Source organism: Mobula hypostoma, chromosome 6 (assembly GCF_963921235.1).
Source record: "Mobula hypostoma chromosome 6, sMobHyp1.1, whole genome shotgun sequence".
Lineage (NCBI taxonomy): Eukaryota > Metazoa > Chordata > Chondrichthyes > Myliobatiformes > Myliobatidae > Mobula > Mobula hypostoma.
This window is the reverse complement of record NC_086102.1, coordinates 38,553,074-38,575,198: the sequence shown is the minus strand read 5'-3', so window position 1 is coordinate 38,575,198 and position 22,125 is coordinate 38,553,074. Positions and strand designations below refer to the sequence as shown.

The following is a 22,125-nucleotide window of genomic DNA, read 5'->3' as shown; positions in this document are numbered from 1 at the left end:
TTTCTCAAGTCCCGGCAACATCCTTGTAAACCTTCTCTGCACTCTTTTTTTTAAATTTTATTTTTATTTGGATAAGGAATTCACAATTATGATGTACTTTTTTCACACATATAACCTTTTCCATTTTTTAATATGTATAAAACTACAATTATTTATACATTCTTAAGTACACATTGAGATGATATAAAAGGAAAATAAACAAGTAAATAGATAATTATGTACTGTGGTAAATCTAACCTATTAGGCTAAGTAATGAAATTAGTTGTTAAGAAAAATGGTAATAATAGTTTCCATACAACCCTTCTGGACCATTTCCACTGGTCCAAAATGTTGCATACAAGCCTATATACCAACCATTGTAGGTGTTTATATCCCAATTTGTTCGTGCTTGTTCCTGTCCGCAGACATAATTATCCGATCCCTATGTACTTATTTACTTAAGTTTTTCATTTTTTTTTTATCCCTTTCCCAAATCTTTCCCTTTACTTGTGATAATTCTCTATTTTCCAAAAAAAAACAACAAACATTTAGACTAGGGGTGCTTACGTTAGCAATATTACTGTGTTGATGAGAAGAGCAATATTTAAATCATTAGGAGAGTCATCTAAAGTCTGCTCGCATTGGGGTTATATATTCAATCCATTTATTCCAGATTTGATAAAATGTTTCTTTCTGAGTTCTCAGGGAGTAGGTCAACTTTTCCATTTTAAATATTTCCAAGATAATTTCGTACCAATCTTCTAATGTAGGTGGTATTGGATTTAGCCATTTTCTAGTGATTGATTTCTTACTTGCCGCTAAGAGGGCCTGCAGCAACTTTATATCTTCCTTCTGTTCAAGGAACAATACATGCCCCAAATAGAGCATCTCAAAGTTCAGAGGTATCTGGGACCTAAGTACCTTAACTAATGTTCTATGAATACCTTCCCAAAATAGACTTAATTTAGGGCAATCCCAGAAAATATGAAAATGATTTGCCTCCTTGGAGCCGCACCTTCTCCAACACATCACATTTGTATCTTTATATTTTTCCTGATATGGGGTCTTGAAGTATCTTATAATGTTTTTCCAACAATGTTCTCTCCAAGTCAAAGAATTAGTCGAGGACCATTGAAAGCTGCAGATTTTCCCCCAAGCCTCCTCTGAAAGTACCAACCCCGCTCCTTTCTCCCACTTCTCTTTAATATACAGTGTATTTACATTTTTAGCATGGGAGAGTGCATTATATAGGCGAGAAACTGATTTACTAGGTATTAAACTGCAAGCCGAATTCAGAATCTTGAAAAATTCTAATTCTACTGTTGATAGGTCTGTATATCTACAACTCTGGTTAACATAGTTTCGTATTTGAAGGTACCTAAAAAAGTCATTATGTTCTAGGCCATGTTTGTCCTGCAGGATTTGGAAACTTTGTAATACTCTATTATCTATAAATGAGAGGTAGGTTGTAAGACCTTTCTTTATCCATAGCTCAAATCTTTTATCTCCTCTGTTGGGAAGGAATTCGGTATCATATGCACACCATCTAAAGAGTTTTAACATGTTATTAATTCCACATGAATTAACCACCTTCTGCCATACTTTTAATGTAAGATTTATCCAAGCATTATTAAATTTTTCCAACTGGGCCATCAATCCTTTGTCAGCTATTGAGGCCTGAAGAGGAAAACTGTCAACTAATCCAAATTCTATTTCCTTCCATCTAGCCTTATATTCCCTATTACACCAATATAACAGAGGGGTTATCTGTGAGGCATAAAAATAATTTCTCAGGCAAGGAAGAACCATACCTCCTCCTCCCTTCCCTAACTGTAAGGTCTTATATCGAATTCTAGGTTTCCTTCCTTGCCAAATGAAGCGGGAAATCCATTTGTCCCATTCCCTGAATTGATTATCATCCACCTCCACTGGTAAAGTACGGAAAAGATATAATAACCGAGGAAGAATATTCATTTTTATAGTATTTATCCTTGAATTTAAACTTAAAAAGGGGATAAGATTCCATCTATGCATATCTGCTTTTATCTCTGAGATTAATGGCCCATAATTTACCTGTGACAGTGTTGAAAGATCCTTCGGCAGGGTTATTCCTAAATATTTTAATGATTTAGCTTCCCACTTAAGATCGTATGTATCCTGCAATTTTTTGGATGGTGTATAATTTAGGGACATAACCTGCGTTTTCTTTACATTTATTTTATAACCTGATATTTTCCCAAAGTCATCCAACAGTGTAAACAATCCTATAAATGATTTTTCTGGTTCACTCAGATAGACCAAAACATCATCTGCGAATAACGCCACTTTCTGTTCAATCCCTGCCACCTTGATACCTTTTACGATTTCGCTCTGTCTTATTAGTTGGGCAAGTGGTTCAATATATAGCGCAAAAAGGAGAGGAGAAATTGGGCATCCTTGTCTAGTGCCTCTCTCTAAAATGAAGGAGTCAGAGAGGTCCCCATTTATCTTAATTCGGGCTGTAGGGCTGTCATATAGAGTCTGAATTACTTTAGTAAACCTTTCTTGAAAGCCGAATCTTCCTAACACTCTGTATAGGAATGCCCAACTAACCGAATCAAAAGCTTTCTCAGCGTCCAATCCTACTACCATTGTCTCTGTCTTATTAACCTGTTCTAATATGTGCAGAGTTCTCCTTATGTTGTCCTGTGTTTGTCTTTGTTGAATAAATCCAGTCTGGTCTAAATGGATTAGGCCAGGTAAAAGCTTTTCCAATCTGCGCGCTAATATAGATGTAAATAGTTTGTAATCTAAATTAAGAACACTAATTGGCCGATAATTGCCACATTCTAGTTTATCTTTACCCTCTTTAGGAATAACTGAAATAATCGCTTCTCTCCAGGAAGGTGGAGTTTCTCCTCTCTGCAAGATCCAATTAAAGGTGTTAAGTAGTAATGGGGCTAACTGTGTCTTCAGGGACTTGTACCACTCTGAGGTAAACCCCTCAGAACCCGGGGACTTTCCAGCCTTTAACCTAGAGATGGCCACGTTCAGTTCTTTGACAGTTACTGGTTCTAATAAACTTTCATTTTGTAAATCTGTAAGTTTAGGTAGATCTAAAAAATTCAATACACTGTCTATATAGGGCTCATTGGGGGCCCGGGGTTGGGAGTACAGCTCTCGATAATATGTTTCAAAACTCTCTTGAATTTTCCCTATTGTACTCTCCACAAGCTTTGTCTTTGGATTCTTTATTTTATGAATTGTATTGTCTGCTTGTTGTTTTCGTAATTTATATGCTAATAATCTAGCTGATTTACCTCCTACTTCATAATTCTTTTGTCTCAGGTAAAGAAAATTTCTTTGAGTTTCCAACGTATAAATATCATCAATTTCACTTTGCAATTTCCTAATTTCCTGTTTTCGATTTGAATTACTTTTGTTGCTATCTTCAACTTGAAGTTGTTTTAATTTTCCTTGAAGGTCTGCTAATTTTTGTGCATTGATTTTTTTCATGTGAGTAGTAATGGAAATAATTTTCCCTCTCAGTACAGCTTTCAATGTATCCCATAAAATCACTGGTGATGTTTCTCCTGTGTCATTAAGGTCTAGATATTCTTTGATTTCTCCCCTTAATCTCTCCATTACTTTCGGGTTATTAAGTATATGTGAGTTTAGCCTCCATAGTGTTTTCCTCATCTTCCTTTCCAGGATTAGAGACATAGAGACTGGGCTATGATCCGACAGATCAATTGTTGCAATATTACAGTTTTTTATCCTGAGTCTATCTGTATTAAAGATAAAGAAATAGTCTATCCTTGAATAGGCTGAATGAGGGAAAGAGTAATATGTATAATCTTTACTAGTAGGGTGTAATTCCCTCCAGACATCTATAATTCCCAACTCCTCCATCAATGAATTCACTTTCCGAGTCAGAGGTTTATTCTGAGTAACTATTCTTGAAGAATCTAATATAGGATTTAATCTAATATTAAAATCCCCTCCACAAATTACTACCCCTCGAGAACTGACCATTAGGTCAAAAATGTGTCTATAAAATGACCATTCCTCAGGATAAAAAACTGTAATATTGCAACAATTGATCTGTCGGATCTTAGCCCAGTCTCTATGTCTTTAACCCTGGAAAGGAAAATGAGGAAAACACTATGGAGGCTAAACTCACATATACTTAATAACCCAAAAGTAATGGAGAGATTAAGGGGAGAAATCAAAGAATATCTAGACCTTAATGACACAGGAGAAACATCACCAGTGATTTTATGGGATACATTGAAAGCTGTACTGAGAGGGAAAATTATTTCCATTACTACTCACATGAAAAAAATCAATGCACAAAAATTAGCAGACCTTCAAGGAAAATTAAAACAACTTCAAGTTGAAGATAGCAACAAAAGTAATTCAAATCGAAAACAGGAAATTAGGAAATTGCAAAGTGAAATTGATGATATTTATACGTTGGAAACTCAAAGAGATTTTCTTTACCTGAGACAAAAGAATTATGAAGTAGGAGGTAAATCAGCTAGATTATTAGCATATAAATTACGAAAACAACAAGCAGACAATACAATTCATAAAATAAAGAATCCAAAGACAAAGCTTGTGGAGAGTACAATAGGGAAAATTCAAGAGAGTTTTGAAACATATTATCGAGAGCTGTACTCCCAACCCCGGGCCCCCAATGAGCCCTATATAGACAGTGTATTGAATTTTTTAGATCTACCTAAACTTACAGATTTACAAAATGAAAGTTTATTAGAACCAGTAACTGTCAAAGAACTGAACGTGGCCATCTCTAGGTTAAAGGCTGGAAAGTCCCCGGGTTCTGAGGGGTTTACCTCAGAGTGGTACAAGTCCCTGAAGACACAGTTAGCCCCATTACTACTTAACACCTTTAATTGGATCTTGCAGAGAGGAGAAACTCCACCTTCCTGGAGAGAAGCGATTATTTCAGTTATTCCTAAAGAGGGTAAAGATAAACTAGAATGTGGCAATTATCGGCCAATTAGTGTTCTTAATTTAGATTACAAACTATTTACATCTATATTAGCGCGCAGATTGGAAAAGCTTTTACCTGGCCTAATCCATTTAGACCAGACTGGATTTATTCAACAAAGACAAACACAGGACAACATAAGGAGAACTCTGCACATATTAGAACAGGTTAATAAGACAGAGACAATGGTAGTAGGATTGGACGCTGAGAAAGCTTTTGATTCGGTTAGTTGGGCATTCCTATACAGAGTGTTAGGAAGATTCGGCTTTCAAGAAAGGTTTACTAAAGTAATTCAGACTCTATATGACAGCCCTACAGCCCGAATTAAGATAAATGGGGACCTCTCTGACTCCTTCATTTTAGAGAGAGGCACTAGACAAGGATGCCCAATTTCTCCTCTCCTTTTTGCGCTATATATTGAACCACTTGCCCAACTAATAAGACAGAGCGAAATCGTAAAAGGTATCAAGGTGGCAGGGATTGAACAGAAAGTGGCGTTATTCGCAGATGATGTTTTGGTCTATCTGAGTGAACCAGAAAAATCATTTATAGGATTGTTTACACTGTTGGATGACTTTGGGAAAATATCAGGTTATAAAATAAATGTAAAGAAAACGCAGGTTATGTCCCTAAATTATACACCATCCAAAAAATTGCAGGATACATACGATCTTAAGTGGGAAGCTAAATCATTAAAATATTTAGGAATAACCCTGCCGAAGGATCTTTCAACACTGTCACAGGTAAATTATGGGCCATTAATCTCAGAGATAAAAGCAGATATGCATAGATGGAATCTTATCCCCTTTTTAAGTTTAAATTCAAGGATAAATACTATAAAAATGAATATTCTTCCTTTATTATATCTTTTCCGTACTTTACCAGTGGAGGTGGATGATAATCAATTCAGGGAATGGGACAAATGGATTTCCCGCTTCATTTGGCAAGGAAGGAAACCTAGAATTCGATATAAGACCTTACAGTTAGGGAAGGGAGGAGGAGGTATGGTTCTTCCTTGCCTGAGAAATTATTTTTATGCCTCACAGATAACCCCTCTGTTATATTGGTGTAATAGGGAATATAAGGCTAGATGGAAGGAAATAGAATTTGGATTAGTTGACAGTTTTCCTCTTCAGGCCTCAATAGCTGACAAAGGATTGATGGCCCAGTTGGAAAAATTTAATAATGCTTGGATAAATCTTACATTAAAAGTATGGCAGAAGGTGGTTAATTCATGTGGAATTAATAACATGTTAAAACTCTTTAGATGGTGTGCATATGATACCGAATTCCTTCCCAACAGAGGAGATAAAAGATTTGAGCTATGGATAAAGAAAGGTCTTACAACCTACCTCTCATTTATAGATAATAGAGTATTACAAAGTTTCCAAATCCTGCAGGACAAACATGGCCTAGAACATAATGACTTTTTTAGGTACCTTCAAATACGAAACTATGTTAACCAGAGTTGTAGATATACAGACCTATCAACAGTAGAATTAGAATTTTTCAAGATTCTGAATTCGGCTTGCAGTTTAATACCTAGTAAATCAGTTTCTCGCCTATATAATGCACTCTCCCATGCTAAAAATGTAAATACACTGTATATTAAAGAGAAGTGGGAGAAAGGAGCGGGGTTGGTACTTTCAGAGGAGGCTTGGGGGAAAATCTGCAGCTTTCAATGGTCCTCGACTAATTCTTTGACTTGGAGAGAACATTGTTGGAAAAACATTATAAGATACTTCAAGACCTCATATCAGGAAAAATATAAAGATACAAATGTGATGTGTTGGAGAAGGTGCGGCTCCAAGGAGGCAAATCATTTTCATATTTTCTGGGATTGCCCTAAATTAAGTCTATTTTGGGAAGGTATTCATAGAACATTAGTTAAGGTACTTAGGTCCCAGATACCTCTGAACTTTGAGATGCTCTATTTGGGGCATGTATTGTTCCTTGAACAGAAGGAAGATATAAAGTTGCTGCAGGCCCTCTTAGCGGCAAGTAAGAAATCAATCACTAGAAAATGGCTAAATCCAATACCACCTACATTAGAAGATTGGTACGAAATTATCTTGGAAATATTTAAAATGGAACAGTTGACCTACTCCCTGAGAACTCAGAAAGAAACATTTTATCAAATCTGGAATAAATGGATTGAATATATAACCCCAATGCGAGCAGACTTTAGATGACTCTCCTAATGATTTAAATATTGCTCTTCTCATCAACACAGTAATATTGCTAACGTAAGCACCCCTAGTCTAAATGTTTGTTGTTTTTTTTTGGAAAATAGAGAATTATCACAAGCAAAGGGAAAGATTTGGGAAAGGGATAAAAAAAAATGAAAAAATTAAGTAAATAAGTACATAGGGATTGGATAATTATGTCTGCGGGCAGGAACAAGCGCGAACAAATTGGGATATAAACACCTACAATGGTTGGTATATAGGCTTGTATGCAACATTTTGGACCAGTGGAAATGGTCCAGAAGGGTTGTATGGAAACTATTATTACCATTTTTCTTAACAACTAATTTCATTACTTAGCCTAATTGGTTAGATTTACCACAGTACATAATTATCTATTTAAATGTTTATTTTGCTTTTATATCATCTCAATGTGTACTTAAGAATGTATAAATAATTGTAGTTTTATACATATAAAAAAATGGAAAAGGTTATATGTGTGAAAAAAGTACATGATAATTGTGAACTCCTTATCCAAATAAAAATAAAATTAAAAAAAAAATAAAATGACCATTCAACATTCAGCAATGTTATTTCTGTACCTTCTATTCTTCCTGTGATTTTTACAAACCATCCTTCTTTGTCTCTAGTCTCTGAAATATGTTCATAATTAAGAGTACTTGATATTAAAGTAGCTACCCCTCTTTTGTGACTCAATTTATATGATGAATAAAATACATGCTTAAAGCCCATTCTTTTTAATTTTCCATGTTCAGATTGGCTCATATGTGTTTCCTGGAGGAAAGCTATTTGTGCCCTCTCTTTTTTCAATTTAGACATAATCTTATTTCTTTTAATTGGATTCAAAACCCCATTAACATTATAGGAAATTATTTTTACCAATTCAGTTTGCATTTTTCTCTAGTAGAAAAAAAGCACTCTCCTTTTCTAACCAAACAGTAAGCAATCCCTTCTCAACAGTAAACCAAGACATATAACCACACCCTAGACATTTCTGAACGTATAACATTTGAAAATTTTTCCCGACTTCCCACAGTGAGGCCTGAGCACCGACCCGCCTCAGTTCAGAGGGATAACCTCTATCTTCACCCTGTGTTAGAGGGCCCTCAGCAGTTTGAATAATCATAGAGAATTTTCTCCTATTTATGTCTCGACCATATTGCTATCATTCAAGTTATTCCGCCTAGTTTATTTTCAGTTACCAGTTTTCATTTTACTTTTAAGTCCAATTTACTCTTTTCAGTCATTTCTCTTAATTAATCTGTATTCTCTGTACATTCGCGTCTGAATATTTGCAGCTTTTCCTTGTAGTTTGACGCTCTGGTTCGAGTGGAGCGTCCTCGCCCCACTAACTGCCACGACTTCTGCCGAATCCTCTCCAGTAGCGACTCCGGTTGGGTGATAACTTTAATAGGTAGTCCCCGGTCCGCCAGGTCCAACGTTGCCTCCTCCACCGTAGCGTAAGTTTTTGTCCCTTCGTCGTAAAAGACTCTCAGCCGAGCTGGATACAGGGTCTGGAATCTGATGTTGTTTTCCTTCAGGACTCTCCGTGTTTCCGTATATTCCTTCCGTCTGGCAAGAATCCCCGGTGCGTAGTCGTGGTCTAAACTGATTTTGCAGTTGTTCCACATGAAACCTTTCTTTTGCCATGCTCTTTTAAGCACCTCTTCCTTTGTTCTGTAACTGAGAAATCTGATCAGAATCGATCTGGGCTGGGCGCCTGCCGGAGGCTGTGGTGCCAACGCGCGGTGAGCCCTTTCTATCTGTAGGTCTTTTGCGGCCGGTATATCAAGGTTCTCTCTAAGCAGCTTCTCCACGAAGGGAATCATCAATCCGGGTTTACCTTCGGGAACTCCGTAGATCCTCAAATTTTCCCTTCTCGAGCGGCCTTCTTGATCTATTAGTTTCCACTGGAGCTGGTCTTGTAGCTTCAGCATTTCTGCTATCACTTCCTCGGCGTTTTGTACCTTCTCTTCAATTCCAACAATCCTCGCTTCGGCTTCATCTATCCACGAGTTAGTTTTTACTATTTCTCCTTTAATATCTTCCAGCTGTTGGCTGTTATCTTGTCGGAACTCGCGAATCTCTCCGAGAATCAAAGACAGAGTCACTGATTCCCACTCATTATCTCCATCCTGGCTTGCCTTGGGGGAGCTAGGCCCGTCGCCTTGCTGCATCTCTTTATGTTTATCAGCCTTCGAAGCGGACTTTTTATTCTTGTTCTTAGACATCATCCTTGCCCCTTTTATTAATATAGTTATGCAATATTAAGTATTTGTCTAAATTCAATTTTGGGGCAGTTTACCTTCTTTTTTGTCAAGAGACCTTTTCCTTACGCCGCCATTCCCTTGATGACCCGGAAGTAACCTTCCTCTGCACTCTTTCAACCTTATTTATATCCTTCCTGTAATTTGGTGACCAAAACTGAACACAATACTCCAGATTCGGCCTCACCAATGCCTTATACAACCACATCATAACATTCCAGCTCTTATACTCAATACTTTGATTAATAAAGGCCAATGTACCAAAAGCTCTCTTTACGACCCTATCTACCTGTGACGCCACTTTTAGGGAATTTTGTATCTGTATTCCCAGATCCCTCTGTTCTACTGCACTCCTCTGTGCCTTACCATTAACCCTGTATGTTCTACCTTGGTTTGTCCTTCCAACGTACAATACCTCACACTTGTCTGTATTAAACGCCATCTGCCATTTTTCAGCCCATTTTTCCAGCTGGTCCAAGTCCCTCTGCAGGCTCTGAAAACCTTCCTCACTGTCTACTACACCTCCAAGCTTTGTATCATCAGCAAACTTGCTGATCCAATCTACCACATTATCATCCAGATCATTGATATAGATGACAAATAACAATGGACCCAGCACTGATCCCTGTGGCACACCACTAGTCACAGGCCTCCACTCAGAGAAGCAATTCTCTATCACCACTCTCTGGCTTCTTCCATCGAGCCAATGTCTAATCCAATTTACCACCTCTCCATGTATACCTAGCGACTGAATTTTCCTAACTAACCTCCCATGCGGGACCTTGTCAAAGGCCTTACTGAAGTCCATGTAGACAATATTCACTGCCTTCCCTTCATCCACTTTCCTGGTAACCTCCTCGAAAAACTCCAACAGATTGGTCAAACATGACCTACCACGCACAAAGCCATGTTGACTCTCCCTAATAAGCCCCTGTCTATCCAAATGCTTGTAGATTCTGTCTCTTAGTACTCCCTCCAATAACTTACCTACTACTGACGTTAAACTCACCGGCCTATAATTTCCTGGATTACTTTTCGATCCTTTTTTAAACAACGGAACAACATGAGCCACTCTCCAATCCTCCGGCACTTCACCCGTAGACAGCGACATTTTAAATATTTCTGCCAGGGCCCCCGCAATTTCGACACTAGTCTCCTTCAAGGTCTGAGGGAACACTCTGTCAGGTCCCGGGGATTTATCCACTTTAATTTTCCTCAAGACAGCAAGCACCTCCTCCTTTTCAATCTGTACAGTTTCCATGGTCTCACTACTTGATTCCCTCAATTCCATAGATTTCATGCCAGCTTCCTTAGTAAATACAGACGCAAAAAACCTATTTAAGATCTCCCCCATTTGCTTTGGTTCCGCACAAAGCCGACCACTCTGATCTTCAAGAGGACCAATTTTATCCCTTACAATCCGTTTGCTCTTAATATACCTGTAAAAGCTCTTTGGATTATCCTTCACTTTGACTGCCAAGGCAACCTGAAAATAAGAAGACGTGACAGAACTGCAATGGTAGATCCTTATGAAATTAATAAGATATTTATGGATTTTTACTCTAATCTTTGAGTCTGAATTTTCAGGTAATATTACCTTTATGTATAGTTTTTTTGCAAAAAGTGAATATACCAAAAATCTTTTTATCATTTTCAGATAATCAATAGAGTAAAATTTTTCATTTGGTTAACAACTCATGTATTTGTGCCTGTCATTCCTTGATACAGTTCAAGGTAGTGCATCGGGCCCATATGTCAAAGGATAAACTAGCGCGTATTTTCTCTAATATTAATCCTATTTGCAACAGATGTAATACTGAGCTGGCCACTTTAACTCATACGTATTGGTCTTGTATAAAGCTAGATAACTTTTGGAGAGATGTTTTTAAAATACTATCAAAAGGTTTGGATCTGGATCTACAACCTAATTTGCTTATGGCAATTTTTGGGATTATCCCATCGGAAGGAGGAAATATTCCTGTTTCTGCTCAACGTATGATAGCCGTGTCGACTTTATTGGCTAGAAGAGCCATATTATTGAAGTGGAAGAATTCTAATCCACCTATGGTCTTTTATTGGCTCTCCTTCATTATGTCCTGTTTAAGTCTAGAGAAGATAAGAAGTCGGATATTTGATACATCCTTTAAATTTGAGCAAATATGGCGACCTTTTATCCAATATTTTCATTTAATTTGATTTACTACTCTTTCAATTTTTTTCGAAGTTTTAGATTTGATCAGGAAGTCTTTCTTTCTTTTTTGGTCGTATCCTCAAAATGGACTGCCCAGTCCCTTTTTTTTTGTTTTGTTACAGTGTAGTGGTTTTTTTTCCCTTTTCATTTAAAACTCAATGTTTTTTTCCTTTCTCTTCATAAACTGGTAAGAGGTGTTATTTTCATTTTTTATTATATATTTTATATTCAGCAATATCTATGATTTTGAGAGTGTTTATGTTAATCTTGGTTTATATTGTTACTGATACAGATATTTGAACTAATTCTCCTCTTGACTGTACTTATGCTTTTTTTAAACCAATAAAAAGATTAATAAAGAAAGAAAGAAAATCCACAATGGACTACCTCAAGAGGTGCAAGCTGAAGGTTTTGCCATGGCCCTCACAGTACCCTGACCTAAACATCATCGAAAATCTGTGGATAGACCTCAAAAGAGCAGTGCATGCAAGACGGCCCAAGAATCTCACAGAACTAGAAGGTTTTTGCAAGGAAGAATGGGCGAAAATCCCCCAAACAAGAATTGAAAGATTCTTAGCTGGCTACAGAAGGCGTTTACAAGCTGTGATACTTGCCAAAGGGGGTGTTACTAAGTACTGACCATGCAGGGTGCCCAAACTTTTGCTTCAGGCCCTTTTCCTTTTTTGTTATTTTGAAACTGTAAAAGATGGAAATAAAAAAGTAATCTTGCTTAAAATATTAAAGAAATGTGTCATCTTTAACTTTATGCCTTTTGGAAATCAGGTCATCTTTTACTCGCTTAGTTATTCACAGTAACAGGAATTTTGACCAGTGGTGCCCAAACTTTTGAATGCCACTGTATATATCCTGTGCTTTCCGAATTGTTTCCAGAAATTCCAGCCATTGCTGCTGTGCCGTCATTCCTGTCAGTGTTCTTTTCCAATCAATTCTGGCCAACTCGTCTCTCATGCCTTTATAATTTCCCTTACTCCACTGTAATACTGATACATCTGACTTTAGGCTTCTCCTTCTGAATTTCAGGGTGAATTTGATGATATGATTATCACTTGTCCCTAAGGGTTCTTTTCTCTTAAGTTCTCTAATGAATTCTGGTGCATTTCACAACACCCAGTCAAGAATAGCTGATCCTCCACTGGGTTCAACCATAAGGTGCTCTAAAAAGCTATCTCATAGGTACTCTAGAACTTCCCCCTCCTGTAATCCAGCACCAAACTGATTTTTCCCAATCTACCTGCATATTGAAGCCCCCCGGGATGATTGTAACGTCCCTCTGGCATGCGTTTGGAAGGACAGATACTGCTGTTAGAAAATCCTCATGCAGACAATGATCTCATGGAGAACATACAGATAACTTTAAATTAGCTGGTTATGACATGACCTTGGAGAATGTTCAACGCTTTGTCCTTGGATGTGGTGTGGATATTTATTGATGTTTCGCATAGACAGTTTTTAGGCAGTACTGTTCTGTACAGTGAGTAAATGAAGTGAAGCGAACTGGATTGATTATGCAACAGTGAGCTCCAACAATTAAGTGCACCCTATAAGCTTATATCTGTGTAATGGCCCCTTTACTTCATTTTGTTTGTTTAAAAATATTTTGTCAATACAATTTTAATCTAAGCCTATTTTGGTGTGAGTCAAATTATTGCTTCCTGGCGAACAGTAAATTTGCATGGGTGTCAGTATTCATATATGCAACAGTCCTACTTTCCCTTAAAGAGAGATTCAACCTTTTATGTGTTGTGTTTACCCAAATCATATTTACCGTAGATGTGGTTATTTATTGGAAATTGCCTTCTTATCATTATTCACCATGCATTGTAGAGTTATGCTACTGGTAAGTTGGATTCACAGGAATAGCTAGCTCATTATGAGCCTACGGTGAGAGGGTTACATCTAAAATGCTGTATTCAGGTCAGATATTTAATCAGTAAGGGAAATGTCATCTCTGGGACCAGAATACATTATCAACAAATAAAAAATATGAAGCAATTCTTAGGACACCACTGGCAATTATAAGAAATTCTACACCCATGAAGCTGAGGATAATGCAGTCTGAATGTTTGTATAAGTTTTAAAACCTCTTACTTTCTAGAGTGTTCACAAGTTTGGAATGTTTTAATTCAAGCAAATGTCAAGAGTGAGACTGTTAAATATTTAGTGGTGTGATTGTCTTTGGTTCTCTCTAATTCAAAATGTGATCTGCTTTAGTTACAGAAGCATCCACTTTGGCCCACTAAATCCACAGTGCTGCTCATTTTCACTAATTCTACAGTGTCCTCATTTCTTTATTCTCCACACTTGGTCACCAGCTCCATCCAGATTCTACCACTTAATCTGTACAACAGGGGCCATTTACAGTGGCCAGTTTACCCACCAATCTGCATGTCTTTAAAATGTGGGAGTAAACTGGAGCTTCCACAGGAAATCCACAAGGTCACTGGAAGAACATGCAAACTCTCACACACACAGCACCCGAGGTCCTGGTTGAGCACAGATCTTAGGCATTGCAAGGCAATGGGTCTACTAACTGTGCAGCTGTGTATCATGCAAATGGAAGAAATAAAGGCTCTATAATGTTCTCTGTGTGAGGTTATGGAAAGATATTGCATATTCAGTTCATTGGGATCGTAGTATTATGCCACTAATCTCTACTTGCATTGTGCTTTGATTTGCTTGTGCCTTTTATGCTGGGGCTGATCATTAGTGAGAATTACTTCCCACAAACAAAGTGCAAAGTGCTTTATTGGAAATAGGTTATTACTTCCATCTTTTCATCTTTTTTCAGATTGGCTGACGGTGATATTTATTGTCATGGGTTTTTTACTATTATTCATATTGATAAGTATCTGTTGGTGTCAGTGCTGTCCACAACGATGCTGTTGCTATGTTCGATGTATTTGCTGCCCAAAACGTTGCTGTTGCCCAGAGAAAGGTAAATCTACTGTTTTGTTATTATTCTGTAGGTTACCTTTCTACTCTGTCTCATACAACAGTAGTTGGATAATATGGTTGATACGGGAAGGATTTCTGATGAGCATATGATGAATAACGAGTCTTGATCTTGTGCTGACTGATTGACACAGGGATCTCATTGTTCCATGAGTGAGATGCTGGGATATTCCAAGATCTGCATACATCATATCAGTATTTTAGTTGTGTACAGACAGACCTTATGCTGATGTTAATGTACATTGTTACATCATTAGAAACCAAGAAAACAGAAGCACAGAAAACTTACAGCATGATATAGGCCCTTCAGCCCACAATGATGTGCCAAACATGTACTTACCCAGAAATTATCAAAGGTTACCCATATCCCTCTATTTTTCTATGCTTCATGTACCTATCCAGGAGACTCTTAAAAGACTGTATCATATCTGCCTCCAGCACCATCACTGGCAGCTCATTCCATGCACTCACCACTCTCTGCATTGAAGAAAAACTTGCTCCTGACATCTCCTCTGTACTGACTTCCTAGCACCTTAAGACAATGCCCACTCATGTTAGCCACTTCAGCCCTGGGAAAAAACCTCTAACTATCCACATAATCAATGCCTCTCATCATCTTATACGCCTCTATCAGGTCACCTCTCATCCTCCAGCACTCCAAGGAGAAAAGGCTGAGTTCACTCAACCTATTCTCATAAGGCACGCTCCCCAATCCAGGCAACTTCCTTGTAAATCTCCTCTGCACCCTTTCTATAGTTTCCACATCCTGCCTGTAGTGAGGTGACCAGAACTGAGCACAGTACTCCAAGTGGGGCCTGACTGTAACATTACCTCTCAGCTCTTAAACTCAGTCCCACAGTTGATGAAGGCCAATGCACCATATGCCTTCTTAACCACAGAGTCAACCTGCGCAGGAGCTTTGAGTGTCCTATGGACTCGGACCCCAAGATCCCTCTGATCTTCCACACTGCGAAGAGGCTTACCATTAATACTATATTCTGCTATGATATTTGACCTACCAAAATGAACCACCTCACTTTTACCTGGGTTGAACTCCATCTGCCAGAAGTTGCAGTTTTATTTTGTCTTAAAATGTGGCTGGTAGAATCTAAATATTTATTTTTGCTAGGCAGGCCATTTCAGGGAGTTATCACAAATTAACTCATTTAATATAGAATTAAAAAAGATGAGCTTACGTTTTTTATTGTGAGAAGACATTAATATTATAGTTCATTTTCTGTAACAATCGATTGTTTTCTTCATACTGATTGTCATATTTTCTTTTATAATTCTTGAATAGTTAAGAGGAATTTGATGGGTTTTCCTTTGTCTGATATAATAATCAGTTCTCTGGATCATAATCACTTAATGTAAGCCATATTTAAGGTGCATGACAATAAATTGTGTAATGTGACTGGCACATCATCTTTGTCTCCACTGAAAATACATAGACAAGCTATAGTTTGCATTATTTTGATTGATAGTTGGACACAGGTTTTGAACCTTATATCCAGACATTATCTATGTATCCACACAATTCAAAAAGCCCCGCTGCTTTCAAATTAACATGTACTGTGCAGTTACACATGGTGCTGTATTTATTGTGAAACTTAATCCCAAATGAGTATGCATAGCAGGATTTATGGAGCCACTTATTTGTATGCATAACAATGGTAATTGCGCCAATTTACAAAACTTGGATAATATTTTTCGTAGTGCCTTGGTTCTGCTTTGGAACATGGTAAGATGAATTGTGTTCTGAAAGGCCAGTTGATTAACAAGCAGGAAGCATGAAAACATCCTGCAATTTTGGGAGTCAGATTTCTGCCTTTAGGTGTATGGTGCATTTAAAATAAATGGGGTTGATTCTATTGAGGCAGAAAAATGAGCAAATAATGTAAAATCACTTGTATACTTATTAATAAAGCTGAGCAAACTCATCTGCTCTCTGTAGATTTACTCAATTTGAGGAACAAGTGCGAGGATATGAAACTCATCAGCATAACTGGGAAATGTCCAGGAAATAGACTGAAATTGGATGCACACAATATACTTACACCATTAAATCTTCCCAAGTTTGAAGTATTTGGGAACATGAAAGTGTATGTGTGTTTAACAGTCTTCCAATTGTTATATCAGTGCACAAAACTAAATTTTGAAATATGTAGCATCTTAGCCTGCATAACCTTGTATATCTGTTTTAAAATACAAGTGAACTGTTTGCTAACTCTCCCTATTAATTGGGCTCTGTTGTTTTTGGTTGTGAAGTATAGTAGAACTGGTAGTAACAATTACTGGCAACCAGATGAAATTCCATCGAATAGTAGCTTGCATCCTATTATATACATGGTAGTAATTCCATCTATAATCTGCTGCTGTATAATTCAATTATGTAGAAACAATTTGTTAACTGGCGATGTATTTTTTTTAATCTTAGCTCTTGCAAGGCATGAATTTATCAAACAGGCAAAGCGGGGACTAATACCTTGGATGTACAATAGGCCTATGTATAGTGAGGAAGAAAGGAATTCACATTTAAACTCGTTCTACATGAATGGGCCATCACGAGGTATGTAGTTTGATATTAATTCAACAGTGTACGTTTGGACTGTTGAGGCAAAAAATAGCTCGGGATAACATATGTATCAGTGACTTCAGTGCCATCTCAGTTTATTATGGGTCAAAACTTAAGTTAGCATTGTCTTTGGATTTCCAGGGGGAAACATGCAAACTCCGAACCACTAACACCTGAGCAAACTGTGGTCTCTGGAGCTGATAGGCAAAACCATTAATTAATGATTTGCTTACATCACTTGCAGTATATCAGTATAACATCAACTTTTCTTTAATATAAAGTACAAAGTGTGGTAAACCATATATATTGTAACTGGGTTAACTGGACATGCCCCTCTGCTGACTGCCCCTGTGGCTCCTCCCACAGAGTCCTGTATAAAGGTGTCTCACCTTGCCCCTCCCCCTCAGTCCAGGGCAGACACTCACCATGGAGGTCGTATTGTACAGTGAATAATAGCCTTTCAGTATTTTACCAAACCCCAGTCTTTTGGAGTTATTGAAGGTGCTTCACAAAGTAAATTTTATTATCAAAGTACATACGTCTCCATATTCATTTTCCTGCAGCCATATTCAACAAATCTATAGAATTGTGACTACAACAGGATCAATGAAAGATCTACCAGAGTGCAAAAAGCAACAAACTGTTCAAATGCAAATATAAATAAATAGCAATAAATAATGAGAACATGAGATAATGAGATGAAGAGTTCTTAAATTTAGATCATTGGTTGTCGGCCTATTTCAGTGATGGGACAAATAAGTGTAGTTTTCTCAGTCTGTTCAAGTACCTGATTGCTGAGGCATAGTTAATTGCTCTTGAACCTGGTGGTGCAAGTCTTCTACCTTCTGCCTGATGGCAGCAGTGAAAAGAAAGCATCACCTGTTTGGTGGGGATCTCTGATGATGGATACTGTTACTTGAGTATATGAATCTGAAGAATTCTTGGGCTTTTTGTTCAATGATGGGAGGGAGAGGGAGGTGGGTGAAAGCCCTAAACATTGAACTTCCTCCATTTTGCACCAAGGCCCTCAACATATAGTTAGGTAGCTTGGAATGTTGCAGTGTGCAGCATTTAGTTATAAACAGTTCTTTGCACTGGAAACCCAGCAGCAATCAGGCATCTCTATGATTTTTCACTGAACTGATGATAGTTAAGCAGCAGTTGAAAGTTGTTTCCCTGTACATCCGAGGAATGGCTCAGAGTAGGATGTACTTTGCTATGCTTCCATTCAGGATGAACCTTCACAAAGGTCACTTTCAGTTCTTGGCAAATGCACATAAGGTAGATGATGGTCTCATTCACAGTGTAGCCACTTTGCGAGCAACATGTGATGGCATTAAGCCTCCAGCTGTGAAGGAAGAGTGTGACAAGAGGTCACTTTTAACCACCGGCCAAGCAAGATCTTTCTGCCTGCTTGAAAAACTAGTTATGAGGCACAATGCCAATTGCTTCAGTAACCTTCTTGGAGACTTGTCACCCACCACCGATTTTTTTACTAGCAGGATTTCAAGGGCATTCTGTGCTGATCACTGCTTAATGAAAAAAAGTCATACATTCATCTCATGGCATTATTTCAAATCAAATCAAGTTTAATTATCATTCAAACCACACATGGATACAGTTGAATGAGACTGTCCCTCTGGGGCTAAGGTGCAAACGATTCAAAATAGCAAGCAAACTTCGAAATAGCGAGTACCATGCAAAATAGCAAGTAACGTAATTCAAAATAGCAAGGAAAGAAGAATATTCACTCAGATAAAACATATGTAGTCCAAGAGCGACAATGTCTGGCAATCGATGGTACAGTTTTCATGGTGTACAGATGATGGGCCTGCATTTGCTTGCAATATTTACAATATGTCAATATCACTGATTTTTAATTCCCTTGGAGAAACATTTGAGAGCTACAGCCCTTCCATATCCAGTGGCAGGAGGACCCCAGACTGTGGTCTGTGTGGAGCATCCGTTTAGGCTGCACCCACGTTTGTGCATTCCTCAGTGTACAGTCCTGCAACTTGAAAAGAATCAGATGGCAGTATTCAATGACCCAACAAACAAGTTTCACAGAGTTGTCAATTGTATAGCAGCTGGTGATGTATACTCCTGAGAACAGCTGATAAAGCTGCTCAGCATGAACCTTGGCAACAATCACTGTATCCTTTTCCAGACCTTCTTGGGGCACACAGAGTCAACAAGGAGGTGGCTGGGGTCACATCTGCACTGTAGCCACCTTCACCATAGCGTGCAGTTGGGGTTGGGGCAGCAGCTGAGAGGTATGATTCAGGGGTCCCCTCTCACCACCAGCCAAATGAGGGAATGGTGTTTGCTTGAGAGGTCCTATCACTGAAAATTTTGCCAAATGGCTGACAAATTGTACATGGAACCATCTAACAGCACCTATGGTTTCTTCCCTAAGATATCTACCATGCTGATCATTGCCTGATTGTCTTGTGATCAGTGGAAACTTTTCTGAGTGTCAGGTGGTTAAGTGAATGGAATATTCTGTGGTAACAAGGTCAGGCCCATCCTTCACAACATGGGGAATCTCAGCAATAGTGAATGCTGTGTTTGTACACCCAGGCCCTAAGCATAGCTTGATGCAACCATACACAAACAATGATACATCTCTTCCCCCTTTGGAGATTTTACCAATTTCTGACATTTTCCCTCATCTCCCTTCTGCACTGTTGTATAGTTTTCCCGAAAATATTTTAGCCCCAAAACTGAGTGGTTGTTTAACTGAACTTTTTTCTATCTGTGTTTGTCTTTTTATTTATAAGATGTAAGAGACTACTTAATGAAATTGGTGTGTGTCTGAAAGTACTTTGAAGCATTGATGAAAAGATGTAAACGTTCCACTATTTTTTCCACTGTGTAGACTTTTCCACAAAGAACAGTATACCTCTGACGATGGTTCCTTACAGCGCCCATCCACACTCTTCTGTTAAGATGCTGGACTACATAGAGAATGAAGTGAAAAACCTGAACACCGTACAACCTCTACAAAATGGAATCCGCACAAGTGGTAGCCCACCTCCCAGTGTGCTTTCATCTCTCAATGAAATTGGAGTTAGAGAGGTAGATCGCCGTGTTATCCATCTGCCCCCAATACTGGAGACAATCCGTGAAACAAGCCTTCCCTCATCGCAACAAACCAGCAACTCATCCCGAAGGAATTATCAAAGAAGGACGAGAAGCCATGAGGACATTTTGGAATCGGAGTTTCGTGGAAATCAAAGGAATCAGGGAGGATCAAGGTCAAGTCGAAGCTCACAAGACAGAAGGTCGAACCGATATCCAGGGAACAGGAGAGGTGATTATGAAGATGGACGACAGTTTCTTCCAAGAGAACGCAGTCACAGAGATTATAGTGATGATGATTCAGATTATGATAGATCAAGGCACAGCAGTTCGAATCAGAGGAATGGCAGAAGAGGTTATGAGGAGGATAGGCGATCATATCGGAGAAGCAATAGAGACTACTCACCTGAACGAAGGCATAGACGCAGAGACCGAAGTTACTCCCCTCCACCTCGTGGAAGGCGTCGAGGATCCTGGAGTTCCCTGGATGATTACGAAAGCCGCTCTCAACAAAACCGAGTTCGGCAAGATGATCGAATGGCTGATTGGCTGGAAACTCTGAAAAAGCCATTTAAATATCATGAAAAGCCACCAAGCTATCATTCAGTAGATGGGGCATCACAAGAAAGTAGTACACGCAGATCAAATAATGGACATCTCTCAGTAAGTTTGTCTTTGTATTAAAATATATCTTTTGCTGTCTTTTCTATCGTGCAGTTTTACAAACTTTCCCTATACCCTACGTGTAACAGATTCTGGTACTTTATGTATTTAATGGTCGTATTTAAGTCATATGATCATTAATATCTTAAAAGTAGAATATAGAACATAAAATTTTAGTGCAGGATAGGTTCTCAGGCCCACGTCTGTGCCGAACATGATGCCAAATTAAACTAATCCCTTCTGCCCATATTCCCCTCATTCCTGAATATCCGTGTACCTATCTAAAAGCCCCTGAAACACCACAATTATCTTCCGCCACCACCACCACCCCTGGCAGGATGTGTGTGTGAGTAAAATGAACTCCTTTAAACTTTCTCCTTCATCTCAAAGCTATACCCTCTTATATTTGACAATTCTATCCTGAGATTCCAACCATCTGCCCTATTGATACCTTTCAGAATATTGTAAACTTATATCAGGCCCTCCACTGTAAAAAAGCAAGTTTGTTCAACCTCTACTTGAAGCTAATACTCTCTAGAGCGCATTCTGGTAAAACTCTTCACACCCTCTCCAAAGCTTCCACATCATCCTTGTAATGAGCCAAACACAACTGCACATAATATTCCAAGTGCGGTCTAACAGAAGTTCTGTAACAAAACTTCCTGACTCTGGACTTGAGGCATGACTGTTGAAGGCAAACATACCATACTTTCTTCACCACTATCTATTTGTGTTGCAACTTTCAGGAAGCTATGAACCCCAAGATCCCTCCCTGCATAAGTGCCGTGAAGGGTCCTGCCATTAACTGTATACTTTCCCCTACTAGTACTGGAAATTAATTAAAAATATAAAGACTAACCAAACTAAATAAAGCACTTAACTGTACTGACTGATTTATTCAAGGCTGGTAAACCCCAGCCAAAACCAACAACCAAAATATTTGTTGTTCCCTGAGCTCAGGACATTTGTGTTTTGTTGCTGAACTTGGTGGTAATGGAACAGTGGGGCAAGAGGTGAGTTGTGCTGGAGTCTGACTTCTACAAGTGTGGCAGTTGGAGATGAGCTCGCCAGAATGAGGATCTTCCCAGCTGTTTTTTATGGAGCTACCTTTCTAGAGTTTGTACAGTTTGACCCAGAGCTTGGGTCTTTAAGTGCAAAATGTAAGTTCCCATCTTCCTAAAAGCTCATATTCATGG

The 22,125-nt window shown here is 38.4% G+C and overlaps 1 protein-coding gene across 1 annotated transcript in view; it reads left to right on the top strand.

The window, feature by feature from the left end:
* The window catches only part of LOC134347946 (immunoglobulin-like domain-containing receptor 1), a 67,631-nt gene that overhangs the window by 41,401 nt on the left and 4,105 nt on the right, over positions 1-22,125 (top strand). Inside the window, exons 5-7 of the mRNA XM_063050615.1 lie at positions 14,447-14,593; positions 17,048-17,179; positions 20,064-20,929. Of these exons, the coding sequence (XP_062906685.1) occupies positions 14,447-14,593; positions 17,048-17,179; positions 20,064-20,929 (1,145 nt within the window). The remainder of the gene's footprint in view (positions 1-14,446; positions 14,594-17,047; positions 17,180-20,063; positions 20,930-22,125) is intronic.